Source organism: Oryzias latipes, chromosome 13 (assembly GCF_053564925.1).
Source record: "Oryzias latipes strain Hd-rR chromosome 13, Olatipes_Hd-rR_3.1".
Taxonomy (NCBI): Eukaryota; Metazoa; Chordata; class Actinopteri; order Beloniformes; family Adrianichthyidae; genus Oryzias; species Oryzias latipes.
Genome location: NC_136249.1, coordinates 35,925,347 through 35,944,686, shown reverse-complemented (window position 1 = coordinate 35,944,686; position 19,340 = coordinate 35,925,347). Strand labels below are relative to the sequence as shown.

At 53.1% G+C, this 19,340-nt stretch overlaps 3 protein-coding genes across 7 annotated transcripts; 2 read left to right on the top strand and 1 right to left on the bottom strand.

Annotated features, from left to right (window-relative positions):
* Nucleotides 1–1,215: 1,215 nt before the first annotated feature.
* Nucleotides 1,216–7,296, top strand: ostn (osteocrin). Of its 2 annotated transcripts, XM_078929806.1 has the most exons (5): nucleotides 1,216–1,355; nucleotides 1,792–1,851; nucleotides 2,685–2,783; nucleotides 6,550–6,716; nucleotides 6,785–7,296. In XM_078929806.1, the coding sequence occupies exons 1-5, from the start codon at nucleotides 1,311–1,313 to the stop codon at nucleotides 6,909–6,911; spliced, it is 498 nt and encodes a 165-aa protein (XP_078785932.1). In that variant the 5' UTR covers nucleotides 1,216–1,310; the 3' UTR covers nucleotides 6,912–7,296. The 2 variants fall into 2 exon arrangements, with proteins under 2 accessions (XP_078785932.1, XP_078785933.1); XM_078929807.1 differs by lacking the exon at nucleotides 1,792–1,851.
* Nucleotides 7,297–9,284: 1,988 nt separating this feature from the next.
* On the bottom strand, nucleotides 9,285–16,416 carry iws1 (interacts with SUPT6H, CTD assembly factor 1). 4 transcript variants are annotated; one of them, XM_020700693.3, is made up of 17 exons: nucleotides 16,205–16,416; nucleotides 15,573–15,655; nucleotides 14,301–14,898; nucleotides 13,843–13,908; nucleotides 13,549–13,759; nucleotides 13,339–13,396; nucleotides 13,159–13,262; nucleotides 12,932–13,082; nucleotides 12,781–12,863; nucleotides 12,578–12,707; nucleotides 12,371–12,488; nucleotides 12,189–12,300; nucleotides 11,728–11,784; nucleotides 10,692–10,748; nucleotides 10,195–10,306; nucleotides 9,941–10,092; nucleotides 9,285–9,641 (listed from the first exon to the last, which is right to left on the bottom strand). In XM_020700693.3, exons 1-16 carry the CDS (start codon nucleotides 16,245–16,247, stop codon nucleotides 9,967–9,969), a joined length of 2,109 nt encoding a protein of 702 aa, XP_020556352.1. In that variant the 5' UTR covers nucleotides 16,248–16,416; the 3' UTR covers nucleotides 9,285–9,641; nucleotides 9,941–9,966. The 4 variants fall into 4 exon arrangements, with proteins under 4 accessions (XP_020556352.1, XP_020556351.1, XP_020556353.1 ...); XM_020700692.3 differs by lacking the exon at nucleotides 9,941–10,092; XM_020700694.3 differs by lacking the exon at nucleotides 11,728–11,784.
* On the top strand, nucleotides 16,351–19,113 carry wdr74 (WD repeat domain 74). The gene is made up of 3 exons (XM_023961383.2): nucleotides 16,351–16,489; nucleotides 16,885–17,533; nucleotides 18,282–19,113. Exons 2-3 carry the CDS (start codon nucleotides 16,922–16,924, stop codon nucleotides 18,804–18,806), a joined length of 1,137 nt encoding a protein of 378 aa, XP_023817151.1. The 5' UTR covers nucleotides 16,351–16,489; nucleotides 16,885–16,921; the 3' UTR covers nucleotides 18,807–19,113.
* The last annotated feature ends 227 nt before the right edge of the window (nucleotides 19,114–19,340 follow it).

Here is a 19,340-nt window from a genome sequence, read left to right as displayed (position 1 = left end):
AGAAGAAGAGCGGCGGAGGAGCGGCAGAGGAGCGGCAGAGGAGCGGCGGAGGAGCAGAAGAGGAGCGGAGGAGGAGCAGCAGAGGAGCAGCAGAGGAGACGCAGAAGAGCAGAAGAGGAGCCGCAGAGGAGCGGCAGAGGAGCAGCAGAGGAGCAGCAGAGGAGCGGCGGAGGAGCAGAAGAGGAGCGGCAGAGGAGCGGCGGAGGAGGAGCAGCAGAGGAGCAGCAGAGGAGCGGAGGAGGAGCAGCAGAGGAGCGGCGGAGGAGCGGCGGAAGAAGAGCGGCAGAGGAGCAGCAGAGGAGCGGAGGAGCGGCGGAGGAGCAGCAGAGGAGCGGCGGAAGAGCAGCGGAGGAGCGGAGGAGCGGCAGAGGAGCCGCAGAGGAGCAGAAGAAGAGCGGCGGAGGAGCGGCAGAGGAGCGGCGGAGGAGCAGAAGAGGAGCGGAGGAGGAGCAGCAGAGGAGCAGCAGAGGAGCAGCAGAGGAGCAGAAGAGGAGCCGCAGAGGAGCGGCAGAGGAGCAGCAGAGGAGCAGCAGAGGAGCGGCGGAGGAGCAGAAGAGGAGCCGCAGAGGAGCGGCAGAGGAGCCGAAGAAGAGCGGCGGAGGAGCAGCAGAGGAGCAGCAGAGGAGCAGAAGAGGAGCGGAGGAGGAGCAGCAGAGGAGCGGCGGAGGAGCGGCAGAGGAGCGGAAGAGGAGCGGCGGAGGAGCAGAAGAGGAGCGGAGGAGGAGCAGCAGAGGAGCAGCAGAGGAGACGCAGAGGAGCAGAAGAGGAGCGGCAGAGGAGCGGCAGAGGAGACGCAGAGGAGCAGAAGATGAGCCGCAGAGGAGCGGCAGAGGAGCAGCAGAGGAGCAGCAGAGGAGCGGCGGAGGAGCAGCAGAGGAGCGGAGGAGGAGCGGCGGAGGAGCGGAAGAGGAGCCACCACAAATAAAGTCCAAACTTTAACCAGAACATCAAAACACAGAGAAACACGTTGTCTGTTCTCACGTTCTCCTCCTCGGTTCTACGTTCTAAAGTCAGGAGGACAGACAGGGAAGGTGTGGAGCTCAAGCAGCAACGTTTCCATGGAAACAGAGGAGGCGCTCATGTTTCCAGGATGTCCTCCTGACCTCCAGTCCTGCTGTGGAACCAATCGCCGTTCTCCGGTTCTGCAGACGGATCTCATGTCTGTGTTTGGATCCTGGAGCGAGTCGGTGGGGGGAGGGGGGGGGCATTCATCAACAGGTAGCGGGAGGGTGACGGGTCAGGCTGTGATGTCAGCAGAGCGGAGGCTCCTGATTGGACAGGAGCTGCTATAAAAGACGAGGAAGAGCCTGATGAAGGCAGAGAGGAGGAGGAGGAGGTCGTGGTCCACACTCAAGGTAGGAGCATGCATGATGGGAGGGGGGGGGCGAGGAGTCACCCTGCCACACCGACCTGCGGTCATTCCTACCAAAATAAAAGCACGAGGTTTTCAGACCTTTTCCATCATTTCTGCTTCCTGTCTGACTCACTTTTTGTTTCCTGTTTTAACCTCTGCAAAGCAGGTGTGTGTGCACGTGTCTTCACACGTGCACGTACGTAACGTTGCTCTTCATTCTCTTCATCATCGTCTCAAAAGCTTCCAGGACTGTGTGTCTGAATGTGACACTCCACCAGTTTGTGAGACAGCAGAAGGTTGTGTGTTCATGAGTTGTGCTGCTGTTGTAGTGTGTGTGTGTGTGTTTGATGTTGGAGAGAATGCAGGAACGTGCATGTCAGCAGGAACGTGCACGTCAGCAGGAGTGCAAGTGACAATCAAAAGGCGTTTATTTGCAGGGATGGAAAATGCTAAAATTAGAAGATGTTGCTGGACAAAAAGTTTCAGCCCTTCCAAAGGTGTGTGTGTGTGTGAGATGTGTGTTTTTGTGTGTGTGTGTTTGTTGCTGTGTCTCGGTGGTTTGTGTGTTGGTCGGTTTTGTGTGGGTGGGTTGTGTGTTTGTTGGTTGTGTGTTTGTGTGTGTGTTTGTTTCTGTGTGTCTGTAGTGTTTGGGTTGTGTTTATGTGTGGGTGTTGTCTGTTGTGTGTGGGTGTTGTGTGTTTGTGTGTGGATGGGTTGTGCGTTGTGTGTGGTGTTGTTTGTTTATGTGTGTTGTGTGTTTTTGTGTGGCTGGGGTGTGTGTTTGTGGGTTGTGTGTCTGTGTGTTTTTGTTGGTTGTGTGTTTGTGTTTGGCTGGGTTGTGTGTGGGTGTTGTGTATTTATGTGCGATGTGTGTGGGTGGGTTGTGTGTGGGTTGTGTGTTTATGTTAGTTGTGTGTTTGTGTGTGGGTGGGTTGTGTGTTTGTGTGTGGGTGTAGTGTATTTATGTGCGTTGTGTGTGGGTGGGTTGTGTGTTTATGTTAGTTGTGTGTTTGTGTGTGGGTGGGTTGTGTGTTTGTGTGTGGGTGTAGTGTATTTATGTGCGTTGTGTGTGGGTGGGTTGTGTGTTTGTGGGTAGTGTGTTTGTGGGTTGTTTGTTTATGTGTGTTGTGTGTTTTTGTGTGGGTGGGTTGTGTGTTTGTGGGTTGTGTGTTTATGTTGGTTGTGTGTTTTTGTGTGGCTGGGTTGTGTGTTTGTTGGTTATGTGTTTGTGTGTGGGTGTTGTGTATTTATGTGCGTTGTATGTGGGTGGGTTGTGCGTTGTGTGTTTGTGGGTTGTGTGTTTGTCTCACCCGTCTGGTTCTCCTTGCAGATGCGTCTCTGCTGCCCCCTGCTGGTGACCTCTCTGCTGTCCGTCTCCCTCCTCTGCAGTCCTGTTGGCGGTTTCAGAACCCATGAAGGTCCAGTTCAGGTCAGAACTCCAAACCCGGTTTATCCGTGGATCATGACAGCTTTTTGTTACAGGGTAAAGTTTGGTGCTCTGCTCAAAGGCACAACAAATGTCCAGTTTAGTGAACCCACACTAAACTGGACATTTGTGTTGTGTGTTTGTTCGATTCCTGTGGGAAAGTTTGAGAAACACGGATGAGAATGTCTACAAACTTGTGGGGTGGGATGTCGGTGGTCTCAGGTGGTCTCATGTCGTCTCAGCTGGTCTCAAGTGGTTTCATGTTGTCTCAGGTGGTCTCATGTGGTCTCAGGTGGTCTCAGGTGGTCTCAGGTGGTCTCAAGTGGTCTCATGTTGTCTCAGGTGGTCTCATGTGGTCTCAGGTGGTCTCAGGTGGTCTCATCTGGTCTCAGGTGGTCTCATGTGGTCTCAGGTGGTCTCAGGTGGTCTCATGTGGTCTCAGGTGGTCTCAGGTGGTCTCATGTGGTCTCAAGTGGTCTCATGTTGTCTCAGGTGGTCTCAGGTGGTCTCATGTGGTCTCAGGTGGTCTCAGGTGGTCTCAGGTGGTCTCATGTGGTCTCAAGTGGTCTCATGTTGTCTCAGGTGGTCTCAGGTGGTCTCAGGTGGTCTCATGTGGTCTCATGTGGTCTCAGGTGGTCTCAGGTGGTCTCATGTGGTCTCAGGTGGTCTCAGGTGGTCTCAGGTGGTCTCATGTTGTCTCAGGTGGTCTCAGGTGGTCTCATGTGGTCTCAGGTGGTCTCATGTGGTCTCAGGTGGTCTCAGGTGGTCTCATGTGGTCTCATGTTGTCTCATGTTGTCTCAGGTGGTCTCAGGTGGTCTCATGTGGTCTCAGGTGGTCTCAGGTGGTCTCAGGTGGTCTCATGTGGTCTCAAGTGGTCTCATGTTGTCTCAGGTGGTCTCAGGTGGTCTCATGTGGTCTCATGTGGTCTCAGGTGGTCTCAGGTGGTCTCAGGTGGTCTCAAGTGGTCTCATGTTGTCTCAGGTGGTCTCATGTGGTCTCATGTGGTCTCAGGTGGTCTCAGGTGGTCTCATGTGGTCTCAGGTGGTCTCATGTGGTCTCAGGTGGTCTCAGGTCGTCTCAGGTGGTCTCAAGTGGTTTCATGTTGTCTCAGGTGGTCTCATGTGGTCTCAAGTGGTCTCAGGTGGTCTCATCTGGTCTCAGGTGGTCTCATGTGGTCTCAGGTGGTCTCAGGTGGTCTCAGGTGGTCTCAGGTGGTCTCAGGTGGTCTCAAGTGGTCTCATGTTGTCTCAGGTGGTCTCAGGTGGTCTCAGGTGGTCTCATGTGGTCTCATGTGGTCTCAGGTGGTCTCAGGTGGTCTCAGGTGGTCTCAGGTGGTCTCATGTTGTCTCAGGTGGTCTCATGTGGTCTCAAGTGGTCTCAGGTGGTCTCATGTGGTCTCAGGTGGTCTCAGGTGGTCTCAGGTGGTCTCAAGTGGTCTCATGTTGTCTCAGGTGGTCTCAAGTGGTCTCATGTTGTCTCAGGTGGTCTCAGGTGGTCTCAGGTGGTCTCATGTGGTCTCAGGTGGTCTCAGGTGGTCTCATCTGGTCTCAGGTGGTCTCAAGTGGTCTCATGTTGTCTCAGGTGGTCTCAGGTGGTCTCATGTGGTCTCAGGTGGTCTCAGGTGGTCTCAGGTGGTCTCATGTGGTCTCAAGTGGTCTCAGGTGGTCTCAGGTGGTCTCAGGTGGTCTCAGGTGGTCTCATGTGGTCTCATGTGGTCTCAGGTGGTCTCAGGTGGTCTCAGGTGGTCTCAGGTGGTCTCATGTTGTCTCAGGTGGTCTCATGTGGTCTCAGGTGGTCTCAGGTGGTCTCAGGTGGTCTCATGTGGTCTCAGGTGGTCTCAGGTGGTCTCAGGTGGTCTCAGGTGGTCTCAAGTGGTCTCATGTTGTCTCAGGTGGTCTCAAGTGGTCTCATGTTGTCTCAGGTGGTCTCATGTGGTCTCATGTGGTCTCATGTGGTCTCAGGTGGTCTCAGGTGGTCTCATGTGGTCTCAGGTGGTCTCATGTGGTCTCAGGTGGTCTCAGGTGGTCTCATGTGGTCTCAGGTGGTCTCAGGTGGTCTCATGTGGTCTCAGGTGGTCTCAGGTGGTGTCAGTGGTGTGAAGCTGCGGTTTTTGGAGCTCCGGCTTGTTTTCTCTTTGGTCTGAGGAGACATGATCCGTCTGAGACGGCGGGACGGCGGGAAAGCAGAAGCCGCTCGCCGCCCCATCACAGAGGGGAGATGTTTGTGTTTCTGTAACAAAACTCGCCGCCAGGTGAAGCCAGAACCGTGTTTGACTTTAGGGTCAGCAGCGACCAAAGCAGGATCTTCATCCAGACCTGAAACCTGAGCTGCTGAACCTGCTTCACCCCCAGGAATTAGACGTGTCCCAAAGGCCTCTACATAGTCTACAAACGTGCCGTCTGTCCTGCCTTTCATCTTCATCACCTCCTCCTCTGATTTCAGCCTTTAAACCAAACGTTCCTCCACAGGTCAGGAAATGAAAAAGCAGCAGATCAGAATCTTGATCTGAAGACCCAGAAGGTCACCATGAGGTCGGAGGGAGGCCCCGCCCCTTTAGGGGATGTTCCTGATTTTTTTCAGTTTGTCGCATCTGCAAACAGATCAGAGAAAAGTGGATGTGAAGGAGGCGGAGTCATGTGATGGTTTTTGCTGAAATGCTGCTGAGGTTTAAAACTTCTCACATGAGTCTGTACTGCGGTTCTGGAGACCTTCTCCATCTTCATGGAAGGTCCTGCAGGGTTCTGATTCTGGGCATTCTGGACCGCAGAACTCCGCATGTCAGCAGGACCATGAAGGAGTCCCGCCAGCAGAGGATGAACGTGGAGCAAACCCCCCTAAAACTGCAGCCTGACCTTTGGGGCTGCGGGTCACCTTCAGCTTTGTTTTGCTCCGCCGCGTGCGCAGAGAGAGCGCGCGCCTTTTGGAGCTGATGCGCTCTGCCCGCGCGCGCGGGCAGAGCGCAACCTCCAATCCAGAGGCAGCTCTGTTGCCTCGTGTCCTCTGTCGCTTTGGCTCGTTCCACTTCGGCACGCATACACACGCGCGCACGCACGCGCACACATCTTAAAGGCGCATTTAGTCCGCGAACAATGATCAGTCTGCATGAACGTCATCTCACCTGTACAGGTGAAAACTCCTTTCAGTCGCTGTTCTGAGCACAGAACATTTGAAACTTCAGCGACCTCACGAACATCTTGAAATCTGCCCCCCCCTCCCAGTCACCGCTCACCTGAGCGGCTCCTTCTGTCCCCCCCGTCCCACAGAAGCAGGAAGTGGCGATGTCACGTGACGTGCAGACAGAGCAGGGTCTCCTGTCCCAGCATGACACGCGCTCCCTGGTGAAGTGGGAGGGCCTTCATCCATCTTCTTGAGTGTCTTGGACCAGGAACCGAACCGCATCACCTGCAGCGGTTCTTGGAGACTATCCATTGAGAATGTCTGACTGTACCTGCCGTGCACGTGCATTAACCCAGGGTTACCAAGTGGAGCGTAATTACACTAACTCATATCCGGTCTTTTGGAACCGACATACCCAGAGTAAGCAAGTTCAGGCGGATTTCAGCCAGAGTTCAGGGTTAAAGTCAGGGGAGTTTAAACATGCTTCCTGGAATACCCCCCCTGTACAGACTACTTTTAGCAGATGGGCGGTCTTAACAGTCCACTCTTAGTTTTACCTAGGACTTAGCCACGCCCAGTTCATAACTACCATCCTCTAGTCCAGTAAATAGCCTTGTCCCATCCTGTGTTCCACCTGTCACTGCCTTTCAGCGCCGTCTACAGGTGAGGCCTCCAGGGGCGGAGCCAACAGCACATTTGGTCAAGATGGAGGATGACATGAAGCCAAAGAGGAAGAGGAGCATTCCTGCCAACGACTCTGTCCTGGACGGAGTGGGGGTCCGCCTCATGGAGGCCCAACAGAGAACCTCCAGGCAGAGGTTTGCTCCTGTGGTACAGCGTCCTCAGGAGGTCAAAGCAGAACTCTAACCCTTTTATCTGTCCACAGAAAGGGGGCAGGGTTTGCACAGCAACGAGTCAAAGTGCCCCCCATTGATCGGATCGGAATAAATCGTCTTCCAAACAGAATGGGCCACGCCTCCTCCAAACAGCGCAAGACCCGCCCCCTCAGCTAAGACTCCGCCCTCGTCTGCTCAAGTGCATCAGCGTAACTGCTTACCTGCAGCCTTTTTTCCTCCATGTGAATTTTAATCAAGCCATCACATGCAGCTTCACCTGGACCCCGCCCTTAAATGATTTATCAGCGATGCATTCAGGTGCAGCTCTGACTGCCTAGTGTTTGATCCCCCTGATGCTTTCATTTAAATCAGGGGTGTCAAACTCATTTTGGTTCGGGGGGCCACATTCAGCTGGTGTGATCTCAAGTGGGCCGGACCCGTAACGTAAAAGCAAAATAACAGCTTTGTTTATGTTTTTTTACTCAGTTGGAAAAAATGCCTCAACCAACATGGCAGCCTAATCACTTGGATCTCAAATAAAATTAATTTCGCTTCAAAAAAAGTTGGTCTATTGAAGTTTTTACAGACTGAATATTTGCCCTCTGGCACTGAAGCAATCCCGATAATAAACTCAAGAGGGGCTACAGAAAAAAACGAAACACCGTGCCTAAAATGTAAATGTCCAAACCATTAAAAATTAATTTTAATGGTTTGTGAACATTTGTGAACATAAGAAGTTAACTTCCTTTTCATACTTAAACTTCACCAGACAGTAGTCTGATAGTCAATATCAGTATTCAAATCCAGTGCAGCAACACATTTACTGTCATTCAAGTGTGCCAAACACAATGAAATGTCCAAGAATCTTTTCCTGGTTTCTGCCTGAATTTTGTGGCATCACCTGCCTTCTTCCTGACATTTGATGGGCGCCATCAGTAATCAGACTGACATCACGTGACCAGTTCACTCCAACATCGTCTGGCACAGTAACTACAGCGCTCACTAGTTCATCAGCTGTTGTTGTGTCCATCAACTCCACTGTGACGGTCTCTCTAACATCTCTAATAAATATGCACAGCTGTTCATATCTGTGATGTTGGTGTTTTCATAAATAGCAACTGAAAATACAATAAATGACTGGATTTGGCGTCCAAGTCTCCTCAGAGATGTTGGATCTGGAGTCGTAATCCTTGATAGACTCATGTTGGCAAAGGCCGACTGCTGTTTGGGGCACAAGTCCTCTGAAAAGGGTTTGGATGTTTGCACCAACGTCTTTACAATCAGGTGTCTGTCACTGCTCCATCACTGACGTCACGGCTGCAGTAAATGCAGACGGTTGTTCTTCAGTCCAGCTAATTGTTGGTAAATCTTCTCTTTTCTTAACTGCAAATGGTGAAACTTTTCTTTATGATGAGTCTCATAGTGGTGCTGAATGTTATATTCTTTGAACAATGTGACCTGTTGATGACATATCAAGCATGGGGGTTTTGCATTCAGCTTTGTGGGGGGAAAAAAAACTGTCCATTTTTCCTGGAAAGCTCTTCACTCCACTTCACTTTTTGACAACATTTAGGAGTTTGGTCTTTAGGGTGTAGCTACTGATCATCCTTATAGCAAGATAACAGGTAATGTTCATAGAGAACCAAAGTGCATCTTAGCCAGACACAGAGCTATTAGGTTTCGCTTTTGGCAGGTGCAGAGATGTGCTGTTTCACCTGTTTTGCCTTTCCTTTGCTCCCCTAGTGGCCGAATTGTGCATTTCGGTTATTTGTTTAAAAAAATCATAACTTTCCACAGGAATGGACTATAAAACTTGCTTTCTTTTTTAAACATCCTTACAAATTTTACTCTTCGTGGGCGGGCCGGATACACGCGTGTTTGACACCCCTGATTTAAATGGTCTTCTCACATTCATCCTTTTCCCCCCCCAAAAAAATCAATAAAGAATCAAAACACATTTTTCTGAGCTTCCTTGAAAGCGTTCAGAGGAACGTTCTTGACCTGTTTTTCATATATCTGCTAAATAAACAGGAAATGATTTACCTGAGAACATTCTGATTTTGGGACCCTCTTTAAATTCTCAAACTGTGAAACGTACAAACGTTCTCCTCATAATGACTCTTCAGAACCTCCAGTCCAGGCTGACTTCATGCTGTTGAACCGTGACCTTTGACCTCAGCTGAGACCTGCTTGTGTCTGTGGTTCTCCTGGGTCAGTTCATTGTTGTGTTCTTTTTGTTGGATTCGTTCTTGGCCGTTCCTACGGATCAACTAAACCCTGAAAAGCCTCAAAACGAGCAGCAAACAGAACAGAAACGGCTGCTGACAGCTCAGCTGTCAGACGGAGAACCCACACAACACCGTCCTGTTCAAACCAGGCTCAGAGAGGAGGGGGCACAGAACAGAACCCTGTGGAACACCAGACGCCTCCTTTTGAAGCAGAGAGGAGGGTCTGGACGGTTCTGCAGACGTTCTGATGGGAGCAGCAGAACATCCAGCAGACCCCCGGCTGCAGGAGAAGGTGGAAGAATGGAGCGGCGAGTCCCCAGCGTTTTCTGACATGTTTTATGTTTTCCTCACATATAAAAGATCCGTCTGTCCGTCAAGCATTCAGTACATTTAATGAAACAGCAGTAAAACAAGCCGCTCCGTTCGCGGGTTCTCACGATCCTGACGTCTGGAGAACGTCACGGAGTTCCTCTGTGGGCGCGGCGGCGGGACGTTTCACAGACAGTAATAAAACGATAATCCTACAAAAACAGAAAAGGTACACATCCGAGCATCAGAGCGGCATCCGGTTTCCCTCCACGCTGATCTTCACGGCGTGACCCGGCTTGGTCAGGCGCCGGATGTCTGCGAATCTGCGCATCTGTTTGTCGACGCGGGACATGCCCTTCTTGACGGGACCCTGGGGGCAGAAGCACAGCGTCAGAGGTCGGCCCTGAAGGCCGTGTGAAGCCACGATGCAGACAGCGCCACTCTGTTTGGTGCGTTTAGATCAGGGGGGTCAGAATCCAGGCCTGGGGGGCCTAAACACACCTGACGCAGGTGATCAGCAGCAGGAGGCGGGTTTCTGGAAAACCTGCAGCAGGCGGCCCTGCAGGCCTGGAGTTCCACACCCGCTTTTCTAAAAACCACGGTTCATCGTCCTGTTAGCCGCGTTTTCGTCTCCTGAAGGAGGCGCCACTCCACGCCATGCAGACTTACTGCCCCCTGCAGGTGAGCAGCCGCCACTACAGGGGCATTCTGTTCCCTTCGATGCTGATCTTAACGGCGCCCTGCGGCCGCCGCAGCTTCCTCTCCTCGGCGAAGCGGCGTTTGTGCTTCTCCAGCAGGCTGATGGCCTTCTTATAGCCACTCTACGGAGGACCAATCAGACTGCAGCTGACTGACAGGAACCGCCCCCTTATTTCACTCTATAAACAAACGAACCCTGAACCTTTGGCGGTTTCGGGACTCACCCTGCTGGAGTCGCCCTCCACGTTCCACTTGGGTCGGACCACGTAGTCCTTGTTGGAGGGCATCGGGACTCGGGCCCTGGCGCAGAAGCCGGGGTCGCCGGGTCGCAGGGCTCTGTGGGAGGGGGTTAGAGACTTGAAGTGACTGTGAGGCTGCGTCAGCTGTGACACGCGAAGCCCCGCCCCCTTTTGCTTCATTGTTAGACCCGTGAGGATAAACTTCCTGAATGAAGCTGGTTCCTGAACGTTTTCACAGTGGAACCACTAGAGTGTTGATGATGAAGCTCACGTCCAATTTCGTCAAAGTAAAACCAGCAAGGGAACTTTAGCTCCACCCCCTTTTCACCTTACGAGTAGATTGAATCTCAAATCAGGTTTTTTATTTTAACTTCATAACATCACTTCATTTTACAAGGAAATGGCACAGAAAAGTGGGCGTGTCCCTTTGACATGACAGGCTAGCCCTGACCTCACATCAGCGTGGCGCCCGTGGCACTTACTTCTCCTCTCCGGTCAGCTGCTTCTCCAGGTCCCGGCGTGGAGTCTGACCCCCGGAGCTACAGGGCAAAAAACAACAACACACGGGTTAACAGGGTTTCCTACGGAAAGCCCAACGGTTCAAAAATGACCCAAAAAAGACACGAGCCGCAAAAGCACAGCGGCTGTCCGGATGTGCGCCAACAACCAGCCACAGGGACAGGCTCCAGCAACCCCGTGACCGCCGTAGGGATGCAGCAAGTTAAGGACGGACGGGTGGGTCAAACACGATTTTCTAAAGATTATATTACAGGTTTGAGTTTATTATTTATTACTAAAAACTCCTCAGTGTCACAAGTTTGTAAAAGAAACGCAGATAAGCTGAGACTCCTGATTTCAGAATAAAGGTCAAAGGTGAGTGTTTTTCTTCTTCTGCTGATGCTCTGACATGTTCTGGTCCATCCCACTGCAGGATCTTCTCCTGCAGACTCATTTCTCTCCCAGAATCCTTTTCTGAAAGGCTTTTATTGTGTCGGTTTGTGAGCGGCACATCAGGCTGCAGCGCCTCCTGTTGGCTAAACGCTGTCACTGAAAAACCGTTTCTTTCTAAAAACCAAAGCTGAGAAACTGTTTTATAATCAGAGGTTGAGTTTGGACTAAACCAATTTTCTGTTTCGTCCGGTCGCTCCTTTCAAAATAAGAGATGAGTTGCGTGTCTCTTCTGGGTGAACCTGTGAAGCGTTTAAACGCTGCAGCTGCGCCTCCATGCGGTTATGGCCGCCACGGCCTCAGAGTTAGTCAACAAAGCTGGACGTCCGGAGGCTCACCTGAGGCTGCAGGTGAGCCTCCGGACGCTTCTAGGAACAAACTCAGCCCTCAACCGCCGCGTTATTCTGAAGCCTGGACGCTAAACCGCTCAGAGGCGTGGCTGCGCGGCAGCACCCCCTGCTGGCTACAGTTAGACTCCGTCACCAGGAGCTTCTACGGGAAACAAAGCCAGTCTTCGTCGGCTTCACCGTGCAGTTACAGCCGTGCAGCCATGCTGCGTTCTGACAGAACCTGCAGGGACCGGAGAAGACGTCGGGCTCCAGCGGCCGCTCCACCTTCTCAGGCTGACTGGAGGGAGAGGAGAGAAGGGATGAAGAGGAGGAGGAGGAGGAGTGACTGTGAGCAAAGAAGGTCTCAGCAGCTGGTGACGGTCCTGTGGTTCAGAGTCAGCCTGGAACGGAGCGGTGCGTGAACGAGGAGCCGCAGAACTGAACCGGGTCAGAACCCAGCCTCTGTGTTGCAGCTGCTGAACCGCCTCAGACATCAGAACAGGTTCTCACTTGGAAAGCGCTGAGCTCAGTACTGCGGTTCCTCAGCTGAAAATCTGCTGAAATGAAAGCCCCGCCTTTTTTTTAAAGAGTCCTAAACGTCTCTTCATGTGAGCAGAAACGTCAAAGGAACCAAACCGGGTTTGTTTCTGGGCTGGAACTGGAGCCGGGCCTGGATGCGGTTCGGAGGTCGAGCGGCGTTACCTGAGTCTCCGTCTCTGCGGCATCTGCTGGTCCAGGTCCCTCTGCTGGCGCTCCTCCCTCGTCATGCTCTTATAATTGGACGTCAGGCCGAAGATGGGCCGCGACCACTCGTCTGCGGACGGCACGGCGCCCGTCAGGCACAGACACGACACTGAAAGCGGCGGCTGGGGGCGGACTCTTACTGATCAGCTTGAGGGCCAGGTCCTTGTTGGGGCGTGACTCCTTGGGGTGTTTGTAGAGGAACATGACGGCGCGGCCGATCTTGCTGTGCTTCAGGGTCTCCTGGCTGACGCTGGGAAGCTGCGGGAGAAAAGCCCAGAGACGTCCTGAGCCGTCAAACTGAAAGACGGATGGTTGCCGTTCTGGTTCTGTCCAGTTGGGACCCTCACCTCCTGCAGGATCCGGAGCAGCTCCTCCCGGATCCGGAGAGCTGGCAGGGACTTGTCTGGAAGCGGGCTGATCCACTCGGTGATGGCCGACATCACGCCGCTGTCGATGAAGGTCTCCTTCAGGTCCTGCCTGAGCAAGCGCAGACCCGGAGCGATCAGAACCGCTCTGGGAACAGAACTGGGTCGGGAGCGGCGGCTCTTACTTCTTCAGGTGCATGACGACCTGCGGCAGCAGCGTGAGCTTCTTCAGCGCCGGTTTCTTCTGCTTGTTCAGCGTTCGGTCCTCCTGTCAGACAGACTGGTGTCAGCGGGCTTTTACTCTGAAGGCTGAGGCTTTTACTGTGAAGGCCGGACCTCTGCGGCCTCGTTCATCTTGGTGATCATGGCGCTGACCACGTCGTCGGCGTCGCTGATGAAGGTGCCGCCGTCGCGGTGCCGCCGGCGCCGGCTGTTGATGGCCTTCCTCTTGGCGAGCATCAAGTCGAAGTCGGACATGAAGCTGGTGCTGCGCGCGCACGTACATGCACAACATCAACACACGCGCTCAGAGACACCGCCCACACTGCGAGGAGGACACTCACTCCTGCCCGCCGCGATCCACGCCCTCGTCAGAGTCCGACTCCTCCACCTCCGGTCGCTCCTTGGACTCCTTCTTGTCGGCCTCCAGGTCCTCCTGGTTGAAGCCCTGCAAGAGGAAGGGGAGGAGCCTGTGAGGAGCAGCAACGCCACACTTCCTGTCCCCGCATGCACACTAAGGTTACCGTGAACTCCTCCTCCTCCTCGTCTCCGGACTCCCCAAAGATGTCTGCGATCATTTTCCTGTGGCATAGATCAGACTGAAGATTCAAACGCCGTCCACAGAAACCAAAAAATCGTGTTTTTCCGACAAATTCCGCCGAGTATACGTGTGAAACCAGGAAACGGGTTGGATTCCTGAACAACATCCACCCCCATCCCCACTGCTGACTCACTCCTCCTCGTCTCCGGACTCGCTGTCGCTCCCGAAGAGCGCCTTCTCCTTGTTCTGCTGCTTCCCTGGCCCCGCCCCTCCGCCGTCGTCCTCGCTGCTGCTGTCAGAGCCCAGCTCCTTCAGTTTGGCCGCCAGGCTCCTGTCGGGACCCACCGAGGCGTCGTCGCTGTCCGAGTTCTCCTCGTCCGAAACGGCCCGGCTCCTCTTTGGCGCTGAGGACAGAGGCGGCAGAAGGGGGTCATGTTTGCACCAAGGAGGAGGAGGAGGAGCGCCGTGTAAACGTGCGAGGCTTCACCTGGTCTGTCTGCCTTTTCTTCCTCGTCGTCCTCGCTGTCTGACATGATGACCTTCTTCCTCTTGGCTGCAAAGACAAACAGAAGGAAACCTTCGTCTTCAACTCAATCATCCGAAACCTTGGTGTGGAACAGCTGAAGATGCCACTTTGATTTGACCGTGGCGTCCCTGAAGGCATCACGGCTAGGGGTGTGACGGTCACTTTTTTTTGAAGATCAAAAATCCCACACCGTCACAGCTCTAATCACGGCTCTGCAGCCTGTCTGGATTCATGGATGAACTTGGGTGACCTTCACAAAAAACCACTTTGAAGCTGGAAAATTGACCTGGAACCCGAGGGTCACACGATTGGTTCATGTCGTCACAGAGCATGCTCAGAGGGTCACATGTCCTCTTGGGGGCGTGTCAAACCGTGACGGAGGTTTGACCGCCGTCAGAGTTCCACCATCAGTCACTAACCTGGTCTCTCCTCCTCGCTGTCTTCACTCCTCTTCTCATCTTCATCACTTCCAGCAGCAGTGCTCCTCCGGCGTCCCTCCTCCTCCTCCTCCTCGCTGTCAGACTGCATGACGGCCTTCCACTTGCCCTCCTTGTGCCCCTCCTCCGGCTTATCCTCTTCATCAGAGTCTATCTGGGCGCTCTTCCTCCTGCTGGGCGTCTCTGCGTCAGAGTCACTGTTGGGAGACGCCGCTGCTTTGGCGTCTTCGTCCTCGGAGTCGGCGTTGGGGGCAGGCTTGGGTGTGCCCGCCCCCTCCTCCAGGTCCGAGCTGCTCCCCCTGGGTTTGGTGGGGGATGAGTGACCCTCGTTATCTGAGCCGCTTAGGCGCCGTTTCTGCAGCGACTCCTCGTCCTCCGAGCCGCTCGATCGCCGTTTCACCGGAGAGTAGTCGCCGCTGCCAGCAGGGGGCGGGGCCTCGCCGTCAGAGTCGCTTTTGTTCTCGTTGTTGGGGCTCCCAGGGGCCTCGCCCTCAGAGTCGCTGTCTGGCTCATTTTCAGAGCCACTGGCCCCGCCCCTCTTTACAGCAGGGGGAGGGGCTTCATCGTTACTGCCTTCATCCTGCAGAAAGAAAAAGATGTTCGTCTGACAGAACCATGAAAGAATATACCTGAGAACAGGTCTGACCCGGCAGACTCTGGCCCTGGATCAGGTCTGACCCGGCAGACTCTGGCCCTGGATCAGGTCTGACCCGGCAGACTCTGGCCCTGGATCAGGTCTGACCCGGCAGACTCTGGCCCTGGATCAGGTCTGACCCGGCAGACTCTGGCCCTGGAACAGGTCTGACCCGGCAGACTCTGGCCCTGGAACAGGTCTGACCCGGCAGACTCTGGTCCTGGATCAGGTCTGACCCAGAAGACTCTGGTCCTGGATCAGGTCTGACCCGGCAGACTCTGGCCCTGGATCAGGTCTGACCCGGCAGACTCTGGCCCTGGATCAGGTCTGACCCGGCAGACTCTGGCCCTGGATCAGGTCTGACCCGGCAGACTCTGGCCCTGGATCAGGTCTGACCCGGCAGACTCTGGTCCTGGATCAGGTCTGACCCAGAAGACTCTGGCCCTGGATCAGGTCTGACCCAGAAGACTCTGGCCCTGGATCAGGTCTCCACCCACAGACTTTTTCTGCTATTTTCCGTTCCGGAAACAGAAATCCCATCAATCAGGTCATAACAGACGGAGAGAACGGGTCAGTTTGACCAAAAAACAAACAGAGCTGGAATCATCAGGGATTCAGACCTCCGCCTGGCGGCTGGGGCTCCTCATCTCCTCGCCGTCTGACAGCGGGTGTTCGTCCAGGACAGGAGTGCCGCCGCCGTCATCTGTGAGCACAACAGGAAGTTGATCATGACCAGATGTAACCTGACAGGCTGATGCTGCTTCAGAGAGGAAAAGGTGGCAGACAGATTCCAGCAGGCAGACGTGGATGGAGAGCAGACGCTCTGACTGCAGATGCTCCCTGAGGGAAACTGAAGCAACTTTCTTTAAGGCCAAACTAAATGCGGAGAACTGACTGACAGCAGCAACAGACAACCGGACCGCCAGAGGCTAATTCTGGCAATAAATGACGGTAACCCGGTAAAAACGCGTAAAGAAACTGCCGTTGGTTGGTGCGACATCATGTATTTCCGCGGGTAATGTGACGCAGGTTGGTGACGCCGCGCGCAAACGAGGCTACATCAACAGACACACGTCCTCACAGACATCCGCCTGTAAACCGTTTTCTAGCTCAGTATTTAGCCTGGAACCACCACTAACTGGACTATTAGGGTTCGAGCCCCGTTTTAGAGAAACTAACCGGGTTACATAACCAGGCTTGTTGTTGTTAGCGCGCTAGCTGCGTGTTAGCCCGGGAAAACAAAGCGGTTAACCTGAGCGGCTCCCGGACACGAAGTCCTCCTCGTCCCTGTCCATCCCTCAGACGGAAGCAGACCCGGTTCGGATGTGGGGGCTGGCCCCGAACCTCACTCGATTCGAAGGAATTTTGTTTTCGATCCAGAAAAGATGAACCTGATATGAGCTAGCAGCTCTGAGCCAAAGGAAACCTGCGCATGCGTTCAGAACGCCAACGCACCGCTATGACGTCAGCCCCATCGACCTTTATTGTTAAAGAGACGGGGACAGAAACGGCCTTGTGTTTCAAGACTTCCTAAAAAGTAAAATTTCATTCTTTAATTTTAAATTGAGATTTTCTTTGAATATTAAATTTAATTTTCACAGAGTTAAAGTTATTTCCTGTTTATTGATGATCTCTTTCTTTCTTAAACACTTTGTGTTTTTAACTTTGTGTGTTTGGCTGTTAACAGAACTCTGAGCTCCTGCAGCTGTTTCCATGTGGTTTTGCAGATAGTAAATAATATAAACAGAGCAGAACATAAAACAGTAATAATAAGATTTAAACGTTTAAAAGACTTAATTTGAGTTTTATCCATAAAGCAGGATGTTGTCACTTTTAGATTGAGCAATAAAGTTTGAAGGAAAAAAAAGTTACTGTGACGTAACTACTGTGCGACTCGGTGAAAGAACAGTCACGTGGACTGCTCCGGTCCAGGCTCGTGTTCTGTTTACAGCAGCTGAGACCCGCGGGGATGGGGGACCGCAGCCGGCTGTGCTCGGTGTGGCTCGGTTCGGAAACCGGGATCCTAAAGGGGGTCAGCCTGACCCGGAAACAGGCCTTCAACTTCTGCGACACGCGCCAGCTGAGCCGGGACCAGGAGGTCCGCGTGCTGAGTTGGGGCGATCCGCCGGCGGAAAGCGAGCTGCTGCTGGGCTTAGTGGACGGAACCGTCCGAACCTTTAGCACCGAGAAGGGCGCGTTCACGGACGCGCGGCGCTGCGGGGACCCGCAGGACGGATGCTTTGCGGGTCTCGCGGCGCTCAGCAGCTCCACATTGGTCTCGTGCACGGAGAACGGTGCTGTGCGCGTGTGGGCCGAGGACAGCCGCGAGCCCGTGACCAAGCTGGAGGCGGGAAAGACGGTGTGCCGGATGAGACAGAGTCCGGTAAGCCGGAACAAGGTGGCCACCGGCGGGAAGGAGAACGGGCTGAAGATCTGGGACCTGCAGCGGCCGGAGGCGGCCCTGTTCTCCGCCAAGAACCTCCGGGACGACTGGCTGGCTCTGCGGCGGCCGCACTGGGTCCGGGACGTGGCCTTCATCCCGGACTCGGACAAGGTGGTGACGTGCACAGGCTACCATCAGGTGGGTGGAGCCGGTTCCGGCAGGTGGATGATGTGACAGGAGGAGGTTTCTGGCGGGACCGGGAACACGGGTCTGGACCTGTGTTCCCGGGTTGTTGGTTCGAATTCCAGGACTAAAGCTCGTGATCTTTTGGGTTGATTTACTGACTAAACTCAAAAACGTTTAAAACATAAATCATTGAAACCATCAATCATCTTCTAGATTTAATGTCAGGTTGAAAAAAGGGTGGAGCCTGACGTGGTTATTTCTTTTAATTTTGAACTTTCCTGTCTAACAGCTGAGAGCTGAAGGCCTCTTGTGTTGGACATATTTTACTGTTACAACAGGGGTTATGACACACCAGAGGTATATCTGAATAAACCCCTTCTGTATTTTAGGCTAGTATTGCTAATGTAGGGATGAAGTAAAATGTTTCTAGATAAAAGCTTGTTTTTACGGTTCATTAAACTATTTAGTTTGACCTTTTAGCGGTTCAAAACTAAACGGCTTCAGTTTTCTTCTTGTTAATAAAGATTTAAACCATGACATCACAAGTGTGCTAGATAAGCTGTTTAGTTTGAACTATTTCTAAAAAAAAAAATGAGCTTAAAGCTCAAAAAGAAGGGGTCCAGGTATGGACTCTGGGGAACTCCACAGCTGACATGAATTTATTTTGAAGTGAAGTGGAGATCAGACCGATGCCTTCAGGAGCTGCTCAGTGATGCATCACGTGTCTCACGCCCGCTTTCTGTCACGTTTGACCCCCCAGGTCCACGTCTTCGACCCCTCCACCCCTCAGCGGCGCCCCGTCCTGGAGGCAGAGTACGGCGAGTATCCGCTGACCGCCCTGTCCCTGACCGCCTCCGGCTCCACGGTGGTGGTGGGAAACACGCAGGGCCAGATCGCCCTGCTGGACCTGAGGAAGGGGCTGGTGTGTGGCTGCCTGAAGGGGCTGTCCGGGGGGGTGCGGGGCCTGCAGTGCCACCCCTCCCAGCCGGTGGTGGCGTCCTGCGGTCTAGACCGCTTCCTCCGCATCCACAGTCTGGAGGACCGGCGGCTGCTGCACAAAGTCTACCTGAAGTCCCGCCTCAACTGCCTCCTTCTGGCCAGCTTGGAGCTGGAGGAAGGGGCGGGGGGGCAAGTAGAGGGGCAGGCTGAGGTCAAGGAGGAAGAGGAGGATGAGGATGAGGTGTGGGCCTCCTTGGAACAAGTGGAGGAGGAAACGACAAAGAGGAAAGCAGCAGAGAAGGACGAGGAGACGCAGAAAAAGAAAAAGAAGAAAGGGAAGGACTGATGCCTTCAAGGTGCTTAAAAAGCGTGGGATATCTGAACACCAGCAATGACAGAACTGAAAAAAGATGGAATCTGTTGGTACCTGAACGCCTCATTGATGCTGCATTAACTGACATCCGTTCTGTGCTTTAAAACCTGATTCCATCTTAAAGACTTTTTTCTCCAAGTTCTTCTGAACGTCATATTTACAGAGTCGTCTGTGAAGGCATCACTGCTTGGATTTAGACTGAGGATATTAACACATATTTACCCAGAATTCTGTATTCTAAGGGCACATATGAACTATTTTAAATAAATATTTTACATCAGCGGGTTCCTGTGATTATTTTACTCTGAAAATATTAAAGGTTGAATCTTTGATTAAGTGATTTTAACGCGCCAGGCAGCGCCCCCTGCTGGTCAAATGGAAAAATGCAGTAATTCTAAAGAACATTGTACAAATTCACATCAGGAAATATTTACTAAAAGTCTGAAGGTATTTGATGCCATATTTGTTGTAGGATGAACACGACCTGAAAGGTTCTTCAGAACCAGA